General features: G+C 45.3%; 2 protein-coding genes across 16 annotated transcripts in view; one reads left to right on the top strand and one right to left on the bottom strand.

Annotated features, from left to right (window-relative positions):
• Positions 1 to 10,841, top strand: part of ARMC8 (armadillo repeat containing 8) — a 114,887-nt gene extending 104,046 nt beyond the window's left edge. For 3 of the 9 annotated variants that reach the window (XM_010363304.2, XM_030934492.1, XM_030934461.1), the window contains 3 exons: positions 1,202 to 1,274; positions 2,698 to 2,791; positions 8,347 to 10,102. In XM_010363304.2, the coding sequence (XP_010361606.1) occupies positions 1,202 to 1,274; positions 2,698 to 2,791; positions 8,347 to 8,380 (201 nt within the window). In that variant the 3' untranslated portion in view covers positions 8,381 to 10,102. Of the gene's footprint in view, positions 1 to 1,201; positions 1,275 to 2,697; positions 2,792 to 8,346 lie in introns of all 9 variants that reach the window. The other 6 variants (XM_010363302.2, XM_010363300.2, XM_030934476.1 and 3 more) reach the window with 2 other exon arrangements.
• NME9 (NME/NM23 family member 9) overlaps positions 1 to 19,480 on the bottom strand; it is a 72,049-nt gene that overhangs the window by 29,400 nt on the left and 23,169 nt on the right. For 4 of the 7 annotated variants that reach the window (XM_030934511.1, XM_030934535.1, XM_030934521.1 and 1 more), the window contains 5 exons: positions 18,880 to 18,962; positions 18,486 to 18,578; positions 17,334 to 17,488; positions 15,967 to 16,103; positions 13,456 to 14,155 (listed from right to left, as the gene is read on the bottom strand). In XM_030934511.1, coding sequence (XP_030790371.1) covers positions 14,091 to 14,155; positions 15,967 to 16,103; positions 17,334 to 17,488; positions 18,486 to 18,578; positions 18,880 to 18,962 — 533 coding nt within the window. In that variant the 3' untranslated portion in view covers positions 13,456 to 14,090. Of the gene's footprint in view, positions 1 to 13,455; positions 14,156 to 15,966; positions 16,104 to 17,333; positions 17,489 to 18,485; positions 18,579 to 18,879; positions 18,963 to 19,480 lie in introns of those variants that run through there. The other 3 variants (XM_030934527.1, XM_030934531.1, XM_010363299.2) reach the window with 2 other exon arrangements.

Here is a 19,480-nt window from a genome sequence, read left to right on the forward strand (position 1 = left end):
AAACATACTAGAAATTTTTTTATTGACGAGTAAGACAGTCATTTATAAAGGTTATTTTATTATTGGGTCCTTTTTCATTCAGGCAAAAGCACTGTATCCAAAGCAACCAGAAATTGTTGTACTTTAGTACATAAAGCAAAATAAGAATCTTATTTAGAAGAATAGGAGGCTCATTAGTGGTAGCAGAGACATTTGAGAAATCAACTAGAGATTTCATCAAGTTTTGGGGGATGCTCCTATAGATATAGGAGTAATTTAATTATTCCAGAAGCTGAATGTATTATATAATGCTTCTTATTTTCAGCAAGTTGTGTCAGAGGAGTAAACCATTTATAGATTGTGTGTGTGTGAAAGTCTGGGTGTTACAGAACTTCCTGACCATATATTCACTTTCTTCCCCAAAGGAATTATTGGGCCACTTGAATAAGATAACCAGTAGCTTAAGAGATAAATACCAAATACACATCCATCCAGTGTATGTTGGCTATTGGTGACCTGGAGATATAGCCTAAGTCGAAAGCATAGAATTGTCATATGACAGTGTTTCTTCGTGCATGGATTGAATCATAAATTGCAAACTGTACCCATAGCCCTAGAGCTGTTTTGTTTGTCCAGCCAGATGGTTTTTTAAATTTGAATTTGAATTTGAATGTCTTTTGGCAAGGCTTGTACTCCTCAATTTGCCAGATTCTCCACTGTCCCCTGTTATCTTTAGCCCAAGCCTTTTACTCATTAGTGTTAACTTCATGGCCCCTCAAGTTATTTGAATTTGAGGCCTCTGCTTCAGACTTTTTTTTTTTTTTTTTTTTTTTGAGCCAGAATCTCACTCTGTCACCCAGGCTGAAGTACAGTGGTGCAATCTCAGCTCACTGCAACCTCCGCCTCCCAGGTTCAAGCGATTCTCCTGCCTCAGCCTCCCGAGTAGCTGAGATTACAGGTGCCCGCCATTACACCCGGCAAATTTTTGTATTTTCAGTAGAGACAGGGTTTCACCATGTTAGTCATCCTGGTCTTGAACACCTGACCTCGTGATCTGCCTGCCTTGGCCTCCCAAAGTGCTGGGATTACAGGTGTGAGCCACTGCGCCCGGCCCTGCTTCAGACTTTTAGGTTATAGGAATTGCCTATGGTAGGTCCCCAAAAAAGAGATCTAAAATGAGATTACCACCATTTTGATTTTTTTTCTTTTTCTGTATTAATAGGGCCATTCACATGTTAAACTGCAGCTTGCAGCCATGTTTTGTATCTCAAACCTCATATGGAATGAAGAGGAAGGTAAGAGATTGGTGAGATTTGTTTTGAAAAAAATTATGGGAAGAGTGTCTTGCACAGTGAAGCTAGCAGGTGCCCCTGAGATCCTGGGCAGAGGCTCTGTTCTTGGACCATCTGGCCCAAGCACCCTCCAGAGTCGCCCTGGTATGAGAATCAGTGGAATTAGCGCAAGTCAGCCAGACAGTCAACACTGAGTGCCCCATATGAGCCAACTCTATACCAGATTCAAGGACGGAGAGTGAGAAGTAAGTGGCAGTCCCTGCCATGAGAAAGCTGATGAGGAGAATGTGAGATGCACTTGAAGAAGGTGAGACGAGAGAGTGGGTGGGAGGATGAGCCTTTCGTTGTGAGCAGAGGAAGCACATATGAGGACTACAGGCAGATAAACATGATGGAGAAGAAGGTGCATTGGTGAGAAATGAGAAGTGCAGTGTGACCAGTGAAGCAGCTAGTCTGTAAGGAGGCCTGTATAGATCAGAGGTTCCTTACTGTGACTGCATATTAGAATCACCTGGGAATTTTTACACCAGGCCAATTAAATCAGAATCTCTGGGGGTGGGCTCCAGGCATAAGTGTTTCTTAAAGCTCCCCAGATGATTCCAATATATAGCCGAGGTAGCAAATATAGGAGAGCAGTGGGTCTTAAGGCTGGGTTGGCTGCATTAGGATCATCTGGGGAACTTCTTTAAGTGCAGATTTCTGGGTCTCATCCCTAGAAATTCTGATTCACTGTGTCTAGAGAGAGCCAGTGCATGAGTGGTCACTGTGGGCTCTTCAGTGGGGAAGACTCCAGGGGATTACTCAGCAGCTGCGCCCAAAACAAAGTGCAAGAAGGGAAACTGGATTCCACCCACAGACCTAGATACCAAGTACCACCTGTGTACTGGGGAGACAAGCCACCCTCAAGGAGGTGTTAGTCTAGTTGGAAAATATAACAGGGTGATAGGAAATTGGAAGTGCCAGTTGTGCTGAGAGACAACAAAAAGTGCTGGGAGGACAGAGGAGGGTAGAAGACAATAGAAAGGGGAAGATAAGACCTGTTTTGAGTAGTAAGAGCCTGGCCTGATCTGGCCAGGGCCATGGGTATGTCCTGAAAGAAGTGATGAAGCTGGGAGTCAGTGGCAGAGGGTCTTGTACCAGGCTGAAGGATCTAACCTTGACCCTGTAGTCCACGGAGATATCAGTCCAGCTGCAGAACCCAGGATAGACTGCAGGCAGGATGGTCAGGAGGCAGAGAGACGAGTTAGAAGGCTGTCAGAGAGTCCAAGCTTGAGCAGGTCCAACTACATTGGGAGAGGGTAGAGGACAAGGGGTACAGGAGGAGTAGGGAGTGAAGGACACTGGTAAGGCTCTAGATTGTTAATTGTACATCAAAGAGAGCGTTTGCCTGGGTCATGTTCCCAATAACCTGGCTTTAATCATTTAGGTTCACAAGAACGCCAGGATAAATTACGAGACATGGGCATCGTAGATATTCTACACAAACTGAGTCAGTCACCAGATTCAAACCTTTGTGACAAGTGAGTATGAATGCAGAAAGGCCTTGCTTTGGGCTGTGTTGGATTCTTTCATGAAAGGGTTTGAATTGCTTGGTAATTAACATGGCCACACTTTTAAAATCTTTTAGATTCTTAGATTTTCTTTATAGTTTTCTGTGAGTCATTGTACGACATTTGAGTGAGCTGTAAACTAATGATTACCAAATTATTAAAGACTCTCACTGTGAATTAACATGAGTCTGGGCCATCTTAGTGGATAGGATCCAGAGGCCATTTGCGTACATTCCCCTGATCATTAGAATAGACATGCACGTGGCCTTTTGGAAAGCAGAAAAACCAGTAATGCAAACATTCTTTAGCTCAAAACCTCACTGAACACCCATTTTGTGCCAGGCTGGCCCGGCTGCTGGGGATACAGAAGCGACCACTAAGGAATCACTGTCCTCAAAGAGCTCATCATTTCCTGGTAGAGTCAAGAGTTATAATCAGATACGCAGCTAACCTCAAAATAGCCATAAATGCTCTTCCTAGCTGTGTGTTCTCCCTTGTAACAGCCTTCAGTTTCCATTTTGCCTTTGTATAATAACAAATCAGGGAACATCAGTACTTTGAGTCTGTAGACTCTTGGGCGTGGCTTAGAAGCCCTTTAGCCCTTAATGGTCTGGCTCTGCCTTTCTCATCTTCCCCGCACCCACCATGCACACCCCATACTGAAGCCATACCTGCCCGCTTACAGTAGCACACCTTCATGCATTTACACATTCTGTTCCATCTGCTTTGCTATCCCAGTCTCCTCTCCTTTGAGTCCCCATTCATTCATCAGATAGCTCTTTTTAATACCTGCCTTTTGCCAGGCATTGTTTTAGGCATTGGAGATATATTGATGAATAAAATTGATGAAGTCTTTGCCCTCATGTAACTTACATTCTAGTATAGAAGATAGATGATAAGCAAATGAATACATAACACAGTATCAGGTGATGAGAGAGGTACCATGGAGAAAAATAAAGCAAGGTGAAGGAATGGAGAGTCAAGAAAATTTATTTTCATGTAGGTTAGCCAGTAAAGATCTCTCTGAGGATGACATGATCAGAGACCTGAATGAAATAAGGAAGATTTCATCTGGGCAAATGCTTAGAGGAAGAGTATTACAGGCAGGGGTGATAGTGGGTTCAAAGGCCCTGAAGCAGGAGTGAACTTGGTATGTTCAAGAAACAGCAAAAGAACAGAGGACTGATGAAAAATAGTGAGGGGGAAAATGCTAATAGGTGGAAGAAGCCAGATCATGAAGAGCCTTGTAGGTAGGGTAAGGACTTTGGCTTTTATTCAGAGTTTAATAGGAAATCATTGGAGACTATTAAGGAGAGGAGACATTATCTGATTGAATTTCTTTCTTTCTTTTTTTTTTTTTTTTTTTTTGGAGATGGAGTTTTGTTCTTGTTGCCCAGGCTGGAGTGCAATGGTGTGATCTTGGCTCACCACAGCCTCTACCTCCTGAGTTCAAACGATTCTCCTGCCTCAGCCTCCAAGGTAGCTGGGATTACAGGCGCCTGCCACCACGCCCAGCTAATTTTTTTTGTATTTTTAGTAGAGACAGGGTTTTACCATGTTGGCCAGGCTGGTCTCGAACTCCTGACCTCATGTTATCCACCCACCTCGTCCTCCACCTACCTCGTCCTCCCATAGTGCTGGGATTACAGGCGTGAGCCACCATGCCTGGCCCTGATTTGAATTTTTAAAAGATCACTCTGGTGACTGTACAGAGAACCATCTGTAGAAGGGCAAGAATGGAGGCGCAGAGACCAGTTAAAGGCCATTGTAATAATGTCGGTAAGGGATGGGGGTATTAGTGTTGGAAGTATTGAGAAGTGGTTAGATTCAGGATTTAATCTGAAGATAAGCACCAATGGGACTTACTCGCAGATTCAGTATAGGATGTTAAAGAGAGGAAAGGAAGATGTCTAGGGTTTTAGCCTGAGCAACTGGACAGAGGGTGTATACCAAGATGGTTAGGAATACAGAAGTGTGTTGCAGTAGGGAGCGTCAGGAGTTCTTGTTTGGGTATGCCAGCGTTAGGATGCCTATTAGATGTCCAAGGGACTTGGAAGAGCAGGGCTGGGGGTGTAAATCTGAATGGTATTTAAAGCCATGGAGCTGGATGAAGTCACCTAGATTAAGTAAAAAAGAGAGAAAGGAGGGCTAAGGACCAAGATCTAGAGCCCCCCTTCCCGTACCCCCCAGCATTTAGGCAGTGATAAGAAAGATGCAGCAAAGGAGCAGAAGGAACAGCTAGTGAGGCAGGCAGAGACTTGGCGCATAAGGTGTCCTGAAAGCAAAGGAAAAAAGATGCCTGGACAGTGGCCATTTATCCTTCAAAACTCATATCAGGTTGCCATGTCCTCCAAAAAGCCTTGCTTGACCCACTCTCCTACCCTCCCCTCCAGGCTTTGCCAGGGATGCCTTTTGTGCTCCCATAGCATCTGTAGAACACGTCACACTGTGTCTTGGCTATCAGCTTGTCTGTCTTCTCCACTGAAGGGGAGAGAAACTTAACTAACTCCTCTGAAGTAAATGGCTCTCCCAGATTGTGAAGCACACAGGACAGGCTGGTCCTCTGCCTCCCGGAAGCTTAACATCCTGTAGGCTAAAGAACAATAACTAGGCTAGGAGCAGTGGCTCACGCCTGTAATCCCAGCACTTTGGGAGGCCGAGGCGAGTGGATTTTGAGGTCAGGAGCTTGAGACCAGCCTGGCCAACATAGTGAAACCCCATCTCTACTAAAATACAAAAACGAGCCAGGCATGGTGGCATGCGCCTATAATCCCAGCTACTTGGGAGGCTGAGGCAGGAGGATCACTTGAACCCAGGAGGTGGAGGTTGTGGTGAGCCAAGATCACGCCACTGCACTCCAACCTGGGCAACAGAGCGCGACTGTCTCAAAAAAAAAAAAAGGAAGAAGAAGAAGTAGTAAATACCTGCAGCCCAAGGCTGCTGGTCAGATGAGTGTAACATCAAAGTCAAGTCCAGTCACATGCTGAAGGCTAGATTTGAGCTTGTACTTTGAGGACTGGAACTTCCACCTCCACAGCTGCTGGCATAAACGATGGGCTCTGTCAGCCCATCTCTTCTGCCTGAGAGCTAGGTTGTTCACTGGGGTTTTTATCTCATATTTATTCAGAAGTAAAAACAGATTTTACTTAAAATCATCTCAGAGATAACCTAGGATGTAAGACAGGCCTTACCAGCATCAAGTGGGATAGGTTTAGCCTGCTTGCTTAGACCACTCTGGTGCTGTTTTCACATAAATTTTTAGTTCTTTTTAAACTTAAACCCTCATTAAAAGAATCAAGGTCTGAGCTACCCAACCTGAGTCCATCTAAGAAAGGGTGATCTTGCCTCCAAAACCATTCTTCTAAAAAGACTCCTTAGATAACGATAGTAGAAAGACAATAAAGGTGCAGTGTCTGAGACCCAAAATAATCAAACCTAGCCAACCTCTGAATAAGATCCATAAGGAGTTTGAATTGGCAGATTTAAAGAGCAATACAAAATTTTGATCAAGACCCTTATGTGGTATTCGCATCATAGTACAGTAAAGTCTATCACCTGAAGAATACATCTCTCAGGTTCCTTTTGTCGTTAAGGCTTTGATCCTTTGACTTTCAGATGCTTACAGATGAGAAGCTATTGCTAACCAGCCCTCTCCACCCAGGCTCAGAGGGCTTCAGGGTTGCAGGGTCCCAGAGCTCCCGCCTCCATCAGAACCGCTCTTCTCAGCCTCTTTAAGTATTTGGGGAGTCAGGTGGATGGTTTGTGGCATCATTCATAAACTTGTTTCTGAAAATGTCCTTGTAGAACCCAACTTGCTCATAACTTGGAGATAATCTTTCTAGAGTTTTCTGTTCTGATGAATTGGACTATTCACAGTATCATCTTTAGAGTCTTACAGAATTGCAAGAATATACCTTAGTATACCACTTAAAAAACTGTTATGTCCATTACTGCAGAAACTGCACTTGAATCCAGCTTATTGTATGCATAGTCTACTTGGTATTAGTTTGATTAGCTAGTGTACCTGAACATTGTAGACTTTCTTTCCATAGCTTAGAAGAGGAGACCATTGCTGAAACCTGACATCCTAATTCCCACAGTTTCAGCCTCTTTAGAAACTTTGCCAAGTTTGTGATAGGAATAGTAAAGGAGGCCTCCTTGGGCCCACCTCAAAGGAGGCCACTTTTACAAGGATCAGGATAGATTAAGTCACTGTTCACATTCTTTTTTTTTTCTTTGGTTTGTTTTTGGGTTTTGTTTTGTTTTGTTGTTTTTTGAGATGAAGTTTTGCTCTTGTCACATAGGCTGGAGTGCAATGGCATGATCTCAGCTCACTGCAACCTCTGCCTTCCAGGTTCAGGCTATTCTCCTGGCTCAGCCTCCGAAGTAGTTGGGATTACAGGTGCCTGCTACCACACTCGGCTAATTTTTGTATTTTTAGTAGAAATAGGGTTTTCTCTATGTTGGCAGGCTGGTCTTGAACTCCTGACCTCAGGTGATCCGCCCGCCTCGGCCTCCCAAAGTGCTAGGATTACAGGTGTGAGCCACAGACATTCTTTTTTTTTTTGAGACAGAGTCTCGCTCTATCGCCCAGGCTGGAGTGCAGTGGCCAGATCTCAGCTCACTGCAAGCTCCGCCTCCCGGGTTCCCGCCATTCTCCTGCCTCAGCCTCCCGAGTAGCTGGGACTACAGGCGCCCGCCACCTCGCCCGGCTAGTTTTTTGTATTTTTTAGTAGAGACGGGGTTTCATGGTGTTAGCCAGGATGGTCTTGATCTCCTGACCTCGTGATCCACCCGTCTCGGCCTCCCAAAGTGCTGGGATTACAGGCTTGAGCCACCGTGCCCGGCCGAGCCACAGACATTCTATCTTTTCCTTTTTACCTGGCCCATTTCCTTCTTCCCCCATCACCGTAACAACGCACATCTCACATTGATCAGTTATGGAGTCATCAGGTGTGATGAGAAGAACAAGATGAAATTGTAGCCTTCTTCCACAGTTTTGAGGCATGTAAAGCATAAGACAGCCTCATCCCATGGGCTCTTGGCCCCTTCCATGCACCTTCTAATCACCTCAACACCATTTCCTTGGTCAGTTTTCTTATTTGCTTCCCAGAACCCTAAGTGTCCTCCCCTAGTGTTGTGCTTCACTGCGTAAAACCTACATGGCAGTAAGAAAAAGTGAAGAATTTGAGACCTATCACAACTAGATTCCAGTGACAAAAAAAAACATTATAGAATGTCAGCACATACCAGCGACTGTGGAATGTCACTGAGCTGCAGCAGGTTTAAGTGCAGGAACAGCCCTCTGAGAGAACCACAGAAATAAGAATATAGCCAGAGTAGATTTCAGGTATCTGCCCACTGCAGATCTGTGCCCCTTAAGGTAGGTGCTCACCTGTGCTTACCCCAATTCCCTCTGGAGATTTACTTTTTTAGACTTCCCCAACTATCATCATTGAACCATAGGGTTTTTTACCCCAATTACAATTCTGAGATAATGGCTAACAGGAGTTTTGTGATTTCAGGGCAAAGATGGCACTGCAGCAGTACCTGGCATGATGGGAGTGCCCCTGGGCACCTGCGAGCATCCCACCTCCTTGTTTAAGGAAGTACAGGAACCAGCCTCATTTGATTCCTTCTATTTGCACAAGTCACCTTGGACTGCAGGGAGCTGTTTTGCAAAAGCAGTTTAGTAGGCTTAGATCTCAAATTCATCTTGAGAACATTTTTTTGAGGTAGTAATTTCCTCAGAAGACTCTTGTGTTTTGTTTTGGTTTTTTTTTTTCTGAGCTACCCGGACTCTTTATTAGAACAATCAGTCATTTTCCTTTGGACCTACAATTTTTTGCCTATGCTGCAGCCACTTTGTGAGTGAGAATGAATATGTCTGTGTAAACACACAGGCACGTGTGTGTATGTGCACGTACATGGGCCAGAATGAATGGATGTGTGTGTGTGTGAGGGATACCTCAGATTTTTCTTTTCTTATTTTGTGTGAAAATCTCTTTTCTACAGATTTTCCAGGGTTTAAGCATTGCTTGCTGTATAAAAAACTTTACTGAATTATATACAGTTTGAATGAAATGTTATTTTAAAAACAAAACAATTGTTAAGTGTTCCATAAAGGTTATGTTGAATTTTGGTCAGATGAATATTTGTAAGTAAAAAATATATGCATTTCTGAACCTCAACTTACATAGATTTTCTTTATATATAAAAAAAAAAGAAAAAGTTGGCTATAGTTGGCCTGATTAACAGGCACTATACATGGTGCTGTGCAAAAATAGTAAGCTAGCATCTTACTGCCATCAATATTAGCAGGTACAAAGCCTTTTTTCATCCTAATTCAATAAGTTCTCAGGCTTCCAAGTCAGACAGACAGGGAGGAGTAAAGTGAGGCGACAGATTCACCATAGGCTTTTTGAAGCATCAAAGGGAAATATAACTACTGATAGTGAAAGTCCAGCCATGACCCAGATGGGCTTACCCTTGACAGGAACTGGGGACCGAGAGCCTCCCAATTGCCCTAACTCCTGTCATTGGTATTAGCAATATCTGGCTGGATTTAGAACCAGTCATGGAAACTTGTGCTCAAACTAAAAGTAGGTCATCACTTCCCAGAAACAGAACACCTTGTGCTTCCTGAAACAGCATATATCACTGTGAAACTAAAGAATGTTCTACAGACACACCTGTAGAAAGAAACAACAGGATAGTTTAGAAAGCTTTCTCTTAGCTGTATTCAGCAAATTTCATATTAGTTGCTCAGGATTGCTAGTTGGTATGCTTTTGTAAAATGAGATGAAATTTAATAAAAGATGCAACTAAAATCTTTTCCTGCATGAAGCGAAAAACACTCAAGTTGAGAGAGGGGCAAGGGAATCTCCCCAGGATGACTGAAGATGACTTCTTTTTACAGCAAGTACCATTAGCCTTTCTGCACCCAACTTCTGGGTCAGCAGCAAGGTGAACTCAACAGAAGTTGCTCTTGACTGTTTGAAGGTAGAAGCAGCCTGCCCTTTCTCTTTGTTGAAAGAAGGTCAAAGGCATCACAACCAGGATGCAAGGTCTGTGGTCCAGAAGCTTGCGGTGAGTGTGTGCCACTGATGGAGCCCCAAGCCCACCCACCAGCCACTCCTGATGGGGTTGCTCACACTGCAGCTGCCCTATCACCACCCTGCACCTTCCTTTGAAGATTTAAATGTTTGATTGCAAATGAATGTTTTAAAAATGTATTTAATGCAATTTTTCCTGTTTTCAACATGACCACCCAAGATTCAAGTTACTATTTTTTCAGAACATCACTGATTTTAAAATCTGTCCCAACAGGACTTGGTTTTGTGCAGATATCAGAGTGCTAATGTGAGAAACCCGGTTAAAAGAAAACTTAGTTTATTGGGAAGAAAGCCTTAGGCCCACTCGTTTCTAGTACTGTGAAAATATCCTTGGTTGGCATTTTTAACACAAAACACTATAGTATTGGTATTAAATAGTACTAGGTAAATATAAAGAAACCAATAATGAATTGCTGAGACAATCTTGAACCCAAATAGCATTAGAGAGCTGAAGGCCCAGTGAAGTAACACTTTCACACTTAAACTCTGTGGATACATCTTGCCTGTGGGTATAAACAGATGGTCAAATTAAAAATGCTTTACTATAATTAACTTTTCTGATTTGAATGAAGGGAAATGTATTTATTGAAACAAAGCTGTTTGCTGCTTTATGCAGGTGCAGTGTTCAGTCAACAAGGAAGTGGGAAGAGTGGACATGGTCTTGTGTCTACACCCAAGTTCTTAACTAAGCTTCTCGCTCTAATACTGCATTCTGTTTCTCCTTTTGTGCCCTCATTGTAATCCAAAATTTATGAACTAGAAAAGAATGTCCAATTTAATAAGTTGCATTTTTTTTCCTTAAGCACTTTATTCAGAACAATACATGTTCTTCTGGTAGTGTTTGGATAATATGATTTTAACACATGCTAATAAAAGCCAAGAAAAATCACGGCAACTTCTAAAAAGGAGTCTGTTTTCCAAATGTCTAGAACATTAGGAAACATCAGAAGATAATGTGTACACACTTTTGGAACCTGTGATTCTTGGTAAATGAAGGGCTGGGAAGTGCTTTGCATTTCAGAGTGGGACCCAGTGCCTTAGGGTAACTGTGGCTCCTAGAGGCATCTGCAGCAGTCTGGGGACCCCACTCTTTTTGGCCTCCTTCTGAAGGCCAGCAGACCTTCACAGGTGGGCACTCCTAGCCACAAGGTATCCCATCCCCAATGTCATGTCCATCCCCTCCATCCTCTTCTTAGGTATGCCCATCTCCACTGCCACCAGCTGCTCAGTGTGCAAGAGCTTGCTCTCCCTCTGCAAGGACACACAGGTGCTCTTCATCTACCACGCACTGCCACCTTTCCCGTCTCTGAATTGTAGGCACACCTCCTATCTCAAGGCCTCACTGGAAACAAAGCCAAGGATACCTGTACCAGAGTGTGGTGGGAGGGTGATGAGGCGGGCAAGAGAGGGAATAATCGTGGTAGGAACCTCTGAGAGGACCCAAGGTAAGGCCAAGAGAGTAGGAGCAGGTCCAAGCAGGCCCCTGTTTCCCATAACCGCCACAGGGAAAAGTTGGAAGAAAAGCCTAAGAAAAGAGGAAGAGGGCCTCCCACCCCAGATCTTGATGGAGGGCTGACAGAAGGGTTCCAATTTCTTGCCACCTGGGATAGGGACTGGTGCTGTCCCCATCCTGCCCCTTCCCTGTTTACTGGGCAGAGAGGCACATGTTTATTTCCAGCATGAGAGAAGGTCTAGGATCTGGCTTTAGGGAAGGCTGAGGGAACCCCCCAAGGTCCACTGAGTGGACTACTAAGCCACCTTTCCTCCTTCTATCTCTGCAACCCCTGGCTCCTGGCTTTGGCAAGCACTCTGCCCTCAGGCTGAGTGGAGGTCCAGAGCCAGTCCTGAAATAAAACCACCCTCCTTGACTTCATGGAGCCGAGTCTGCCCTCCTTCCTGTCAGGCACTCACACCCAGGAGCCAACGGGTCTTAAAACCAAAAGCGGCACCCATCCTTGACTTCCTTATTTGCTTCTGTTGTGGGAAACCAGGCCTAGGGTCTCTGCCAAGGAGTTCCATCCTCTAAGAGTGGGCTGATATTTGAGCCACTCTCGGGAACCCCCTTACACCCCATTCCCCTGTTCCTTATGCCATGAAACTTGTGGACTCTTAGAGATGCCCTGCAATGCTGAACCCACAGCATCCCTGAGTCACCAGTAATGGGAGGAAGAGGCATGTCACCATTTCCTTACACTCCAGCCCCATCACCTAGTGCCCCACTTGCTTTCCCACTGCCCTGCCCAGCTACTTCATCCATCACTGACACAAGAACACTCTCCGCCTACAGGCTCAGTTCCCCAATCTCATTTTCCCCTCTCTCCCCTGCTTTGGGAGGCCCTGGTGGCTCCATCTCTCATCTCACCAGTGTTGGAAGATCCTTGGCTTCCCAGATTCTGGGGAGATCAGATGGCTGTCAGCTGGGTGCACCCCCTCGAAGTAGCTCATTCAGAGCCACACATACCTGTGGTGTGGAAGCCCAGGCATAGGGCTTCTCCAAGTCATTTGCCACTTCTGAAGTGGGCACAGACCATATGGGCCCCGCTCTTGAACCCACTCCCAAAGGGAAGAGCACAGCCCCATGGTGGGCTGTGAGTCTGGGGATCTGGAATAGTGCATCCAGCTTCCTGACAGATTCTGTCAGTGAGGGCTTTGTCATGCACATTGAGATCCTGTACAGGTTCCGATGAGCACTGTGGACATGTGTGTTTCCATCCAGGGGTGACACAAGGTCCTGGCAAACACAGTGGCCTTAAACAGTAGGGCCTATTGAAGGTCACCAGCCTTGGTTCCCAACTCTGGGGACTGATTTATCCATGTATCCCCAGAGCCAGCTCAGGGCCTAGCACAGACTGTCTTGTGCTAGGCTGACAAAGTGTGATGCACCCACGAAGACGTCCTCTGGGAGCTAACTGCCCATTTAAAGAACTTCAAGTCATGGACAAAACCAGCAAGGAGGAAGACGCTGCCATTTGCTTCCTAGTATAGAAAAACATGGCCTTCTCCTCAGGAAAAAGTATGCCTGCACCTGGCAAATTTACAAATAAAGTGGTTAGAGGGGGTGGCATTGTGTGCCAATAATTTCCAAGTGGTCATAATAGCTACTTTTTACTGAAATCCTGTGTCCCTCAAGGGGAGAACTGCAGAGTGATGGCTAAGCCAGGCAATTCAGTGAGAGCTGAAGGCAACCTGCCCCACTAGGAGCTCTCAGCTTTTAAATTTAGGTGTCACCCAGAATCAGAAACCAGAGAAATGGGGGAGGGATGCGTCAAGAAAATTAGATGAACCGTGTTTCCAAATTTAATGTCTAAGCATTGCTTTATGAACATGCCTTGGTAATGGAGAACTGCAGATGGGAAAATCTGGCAGCATTAAATGACTGTTGGTGTGACTTGGGCAGGCAGCATGAGGAAGCATTTGGAGCCTATTTATACCTGCCTCGGCATCAGGGTGCCTGAAAGTGTCATAGCCAATCTTGCACTGTTTTCAAGCTCATGGTTACCAAATTAAGTTCTAAAATTGTTTAATTCATAAGGTAGATTTATTGTTGGGGAAACACCATCTCATATAACCCAGTATCTTCTGAGATAACACTATATCTCACAACAGGATATAATAACTGATGTTCAATTATTTTGTAAAATCCCAAAGACAGAAAAAAAAAACTGTGTTCTACATACTGTTTAATAAGGCAGAAAAGTATATACTATTCTCTTTACTTTTTTTTTTTTTTTTATTGAAACGGAGTCTCACTCTGTCACCCAGGCTGGAGTGCAGTGGCATGATCTCAGCTCACTGCAACCTTCACCTCCCGGGTTAAAGCAATTCTCATGCCTAAGCCACCCAAGTAGCTGGGATTACAGGCGCACGCCACCACGCCCGGCTAATTTTTTTGTATTTTTAGTAGGGACAGGGTTTCACCATGTAGGGCAGGCTGGTGTCGAACTCCTGACCTTAAGTGATCCACCTGCCTCGGCCTCCTAAAGTGCTGGAATTACAGGCGTGAGCCACTGCGCCCAGCCGTATTATTTCCATTGTCTACAAAAGACAGCTAAACCAAAAAGTATTGGTACTCAAAAGAGTAAGTTCCGATTCTGGAGGTCCGTTTTGTGCAGTAGACCCATGGTCACGTGCCCCGGAAGAGCAGCACAGCCATCTCAATCCACATCCTCGGGAAAGCAAAGCGCCTCAGTGGGCCCCTCTGTTGCTTCAGCCTCACCGCCTGTGGGATGACAGATGTTGGGTAGGACTCCTGAAACAGCCCTGTCCCAGACCTTCTGTCCCACCCACCATCCACAAAGAAATGGGAAGTTAAAGGCCAGAGCGGGAGGGCCAGCAAAGAAGTCCTGATACGTGTTAAGGACCAGGAATTAAACAGAATGGATAACATTGAGCATTTAATTCATGTCATATGCCAGACCAAGAGCTTTACATCCTGTCTTTCATCTTCACAACAGCTCTATGATGATGATTTTTATTATGAAGTTACTTGTGGTTATGACAAGTCTATCATTATCTCCATTTAACAGATGAGGAAACTGAGGCCCAGAAAAGGTAAGTAACCTTTTGGAGGCTCTTCAGCTGGGGAATAGTGGAGCCAGAATTCAAACCCGGGATTGTCTGTCACCTTGACTCCTGCGTTTTTTTAGCAGGAATAGGGCTAAGTACAATGGAGGCATATGCTTCTCCCCAAAGCTGAGAAAGTGTGACACATCGGAATAAATGGGCAGAACAGCACCCCAGCCAGGCTGCTTCAGTGTCCAAAGGAGGCTGTGCACTTATTCCCAGGATGTGGTCTGCAGGTAACCCCTTTTCTCATCACCTGAGGCCAAAAAGTCAGTCTCATGATCTTCCAGCACGCCCAACAGCCCAGTGAGAACTTCCCAGCCACCTGCCCCAGACTTGGCTCTGAGTTATAGCTCTTTGCTTCCAATCACCACCCCCCATTCCCAAAAGCTTGAAGGTGCCCCACAACCCTGGACACATAAGGAAATGCATCATGGACTCTCTGAGGGCAGGTCCCAGAGGAAAGCTGGCCTGGAGTGTGTCAGTGGGTCTCTGATCCACACAGAGCCACACTTCCCAAGATTTCCTGGCTCCCCAACCTCTGGCTTGCTCAGCTTGTTCCTCAGCTGGCAGTGGGAATAATTCTGCTTCACAGGGCAGTGACAAGTCCACCTATTTTGACTTGGCTGCATTTCAGATCTTGAGACCATGAGCATATCAAACATTTAGGCAAATATATCAATTAAAACCCAAACATTTAGACACACATTGATTATTTCCATTTCAGATGTGAATGTGGCCTTCTCCCAAGAATCCAACCCTCACATCCTTTGGGTTTTCCCAAGGTAATCATCTCCCAGCCCCGTCCACTCATTTCGTGCTCAAACCAGAGACATGTAATGCAGCAGTTTCACTGGTTATAGGGTAGACTTAGTCACATGGGCTCCGGGCCCCTTGGGGCTCTCACCCAGATTTGGAGGTGGCGATGCCACCTCCCATGCCTTTCCCAGAGGCTGTCTGAATGCTTCCCATGAAGGGAAGGTCCTAAACAATGGTCATGCATTGAAATGTGGGGCTGAGGGAGATGAGGTCACAGCAGGCTCCAGGTTGAAGCCCCTTCTGTATAGCTGCATTTCTCAGTGAGCCCTTAGGGGCTTAACATGGAGTGTGTGGAGTACGTCTGGCCTCTGACTTTTGAGGTAGGCTTCCAGAAAGTTAATGAAATTTTCCCAATGGTTTCCACAGGGAAATGCAAATAAAGTACTTTTTGCACAAAAATATGACTCCAGAATAAGCAGCAAAAAATTTAATGAGGTATTAAAAAGCAACACTGTTACTCTATGAGGACACAAAAGAGTTTAGTATTGATACTCAAGTTATATAATGACCTGTATTTTCAGAACAGGACTGTATTAGTTTGAAGACTTAGTTACCAAAAATTATCAATCCCCCACACACTCAAGCACATAGTCACAAATTCCTTGTATCTATGATTTAATAAAGATCAAATCTGCCTTGATGACTTACCCTGAGGGGCTTCTGTATCTTTGTCTGAAAATTTCAAACTGGGGAAGAGCAATGCCAGTTCTCTGTCAGCATCTTCTCTGTCCCGGCTTCCGTGGACGGCATTAAAGGGCATTTCTGTGCCGTACTGAGCTCGGAGACTGGGAACATTGGCAAAATGTAAAAGAAACAATTGTTTCATTTGAAAAGAAATGTTTTGCTTTCTGGCAACATGATCACTGGCTACCAATCAGCACCCTGCATTCCTGTGAAATTGATTTCTCTGCAGGAAATACCAAGAACAGCAGCAATGATAATAGTAGCTGGCATTTATTTGGTCATGGCAGTGTGCTGGGCACATAGTTGGGTACTTACACGATCCCATTGCATTTTCGCCACAGCTCTATGAGACAGAGTGCTGTTACCCCCATTTTAAAGATGCCTGATTAATGGTGTAAGCGCAGGAGCTGCCATTTTGTCGATATTACTGCCAAAGGCTAGCACCATACCAAGTGCTTGATAAAGTTTTGCATAGTTATCCTTGCAATAGCTTCGTAAGACAGTAATATTGCTATGATTTCCTGTGTGTCAAGCACTACTCTCGGCGAGGTATATACATGCATGTATACACACTCGTGATGGATGCTTATATCCCCATTTTACAGTTGAGAGAACTCAGGCTAAGAAGAGACTTACAGTGACCTAAGATCTGAATCTTGAGCTGTCTTTCACTAGCCCAGCCTGCCTCATATATAAATGTTCCTGGTCCCCTACAGCTACAAAGTACAACTGCAGTTCCTTGGCCTCTCTAATTTCTTTCCTGTTGTCTGGACCTGTCAGCTTCAAAGGCCAAGGTACAGTGGATTTGGATTGCTGGCGCCAGGCTAAATATTCCCATGTCCAAGGAGCAGGCCAAGGAAGCCCAGTGCAATGTGCAAAACAGGGTACTCAGACTCCTGAGGGCCTCAGGACACCCTGATGGGGAGTAGGTTTGGATGGCATTGAGACTACAGTGCAGATTCTCAGGCCCTGGCCCAGAGTCTCTGATAGGCTTGAATGGGGCCCTAGAATCTGTATTTTCCTGGGAGTACCCTCTGGAATCCTCTGGCTGCAAAGAGAAAACAGCGACTGAGGAATGAATCCAGAAGCAGCCTTCAGAAGAGGACAGAGCAGGAGAGGAGGCACCTCACAGGAGGCACTCAGTAAAGGCTGGGGACTGGACCAGAGGGGGAAGATGTCAGGGTCTCCCCAAATATATAAGAGAGAGGCTCCTGGCCATCAGAGAGTCCTCTGTGTTACCCACGATTCTAGGCTGAACACTTTGAGTGGGACTCAGCTTCCTGGGATGCAGGTTTTAAGATGGATGAAAGGACCACAGCTGGTGACGTCACCTTTCAGGTTGCTCCCTCCTGGCCACAATGGGGTCACAGGGGCCCATGACGGTTCGCCAGCTAGTGACCACGTCTTCGAAGCCCTCAGTCCTAGTAAGGATCAGGAGGTGGCTCGGTCCACTGCACATGTGATGTACCAGCTTCTCAAATGCCTCCTAGGCACAGGGAGGGAAAACAGTGACCCAGGGCAGGAGCTGCTAGGGCCTGCAGAGGATCAGCAAGCCCATCTCACCCACGGGATGAGAGAGAGTTAGTGAGCAGCCTGGCTACCAGCCAGCATGCCCGTGGCCACTCAGCCACTGCACCCTGTCTCTGCCTGGCCACCTCTGCCTGCTGTGGAGGATGTCAGGCATGGGTGGTAGTGATGACCAGCCACACTCAGAGCACTCAGAATGACAAGAGTTTTAAGTTGACTCATTTGGGAATAAATATGAGATGATTATATAAGTTAGGCAGAGACATTTAAAAGACCATATCTATGGAAATCATATGATGCTGGATAACCAAGGGGTGAAATATAGTTGGTACTTCTTTTTTTTTTTCATGCAATGCCTCACAACCCTTCCTCCTCAAGTAACAGTACTCTGGTTTTCCTTCGGGGAACAGCTCTTCTCCATTTAATTTGGTCCAAATTTGACTGACAATCATGATGCCTATTCCCCAACACACACACACACACACACACACACACACACACACACACACCCCTGACATGAGAGGAAGGGCTATGGCCCAAGCTAAGCCAAGAAGACTCCCAAGCAGGTGGGTCATCAGCAGAAGCAAATGGAAGGTGGTTAGATCTGAGTTATCCAATGGCAGTATCTAAAGTCATATGCTCGAGGCTTTGCTTCTGAGATCCCTCGCTTCCTTTTGTCTCCAAGTCCTTCTCATTAAACTCTCCCTTCAACTATGGGTTATCCTTCTAATAAATTCCTTAATTCATTTCTTAGAGTCAAAACCTTTTCTTTGCAACCAAAAAACTTTACCTGACACAGCCTATTGTCATTCTGAGAACAAATTCATGACCCACTTGCCGTTCCTATTTTGGTTCTTCATAATTTCTTCTGTCACAAACTAATATCAATCTACAAGCATAATGTTGGAGGAAGAGAAACGACAGCGTGTTGAACTTGTGGAAGTAGATGAGCTGACCTCTCCAGCTCTGTGTTGGTAGAAAAGTCGCATTTCTGCCTCTGTCATGGTTCTCTCTTCATTTGTTAGAATTTCAAACCCAGCTTCCTGAATCTGTAGAATATATATAAATATTCTGAAAGGGTAAATCAAGCTCAAATTCACATTGATTAATTAATTTAGTTGCAAGGTAAAAAAATAAAGACAGGCAACATTAAAGGCTGTGGAGACACTGATCCTCACATTATCTGTCCCAATCAGATTTAACATTTTCATTTGCTTGAATGGAGTTTGAGCTACAATCCCTTAGAAGTCGTCTTCCTGCACTAAGATATCACTGCCTGGTGCCCCATCCCTGTTTATCCACAAGAGAGGACACAAGGACAGTGGTGCACGTAAGTGTTGTCTCTCTTACCTTCATGATAATCTCATCGGTCTTTCCGTGGGCCACTGCGTCTGGTTTAATGATGGCCAAGGTACAGATCCTCTCTGATGAAACTAAGCCAAAAATGGTGCTGTCAGATGCTGATGTTTGAGGCTCTCGGGAGTCCATCCACAAAAAAACAATGCTACACAAGGCTCCATTGCACCAAGTGGTAGGCACAGGCTTGGGCTCTCAGGGTTCCCTCCCCTGGCCTTAGTTTTGCCCCTGCAAACCTGGACTCTGGTGGATGTACCAGTCTGACTCCAGACCTCAACCTCCATCTTGCTGCAAGGAACAGAGACTGAGAGACTGGCTTAATGAACCTGTCTCTGACAGGGCAGGTGGCAGAGGAGGAACATGGGGGAAGGGATTGCTGAAAGACTGCTTGGGACCAGAAATCCAGAAACAACTGAATTGAGTTGGCCTGGGGAGTGGTAAGAAGAGGTATAGGAGAAAGTGAGAGGGGGCCTAGAGCATGGGCAACACAGACCTGGCTGCCCTCATCTCTTCCTGTCACCCTCTCATGATTCCCACCCAGCCTCTACCTGCTGTCTGCCACATGCTCTCCTTTCACTCTACTGGCTCCTGTGCC

This window comes from Rhinopithecus roxellana, chromosome 1 (genome assembly GCF_007565055.1).
Source record: "Rhinopithecus roxellana isolate Shanxi Qingling chromosome 1, ASM756505v1, whole genome shotgun sequence".
Taxonomy (NCBI): domain Eukaryota; kingdom Metazoa; phylum Chordata; class Mammalia; order Primates; family Cercopithecidae; genus Rhinopithecus; species Rhinopithecus roxellana.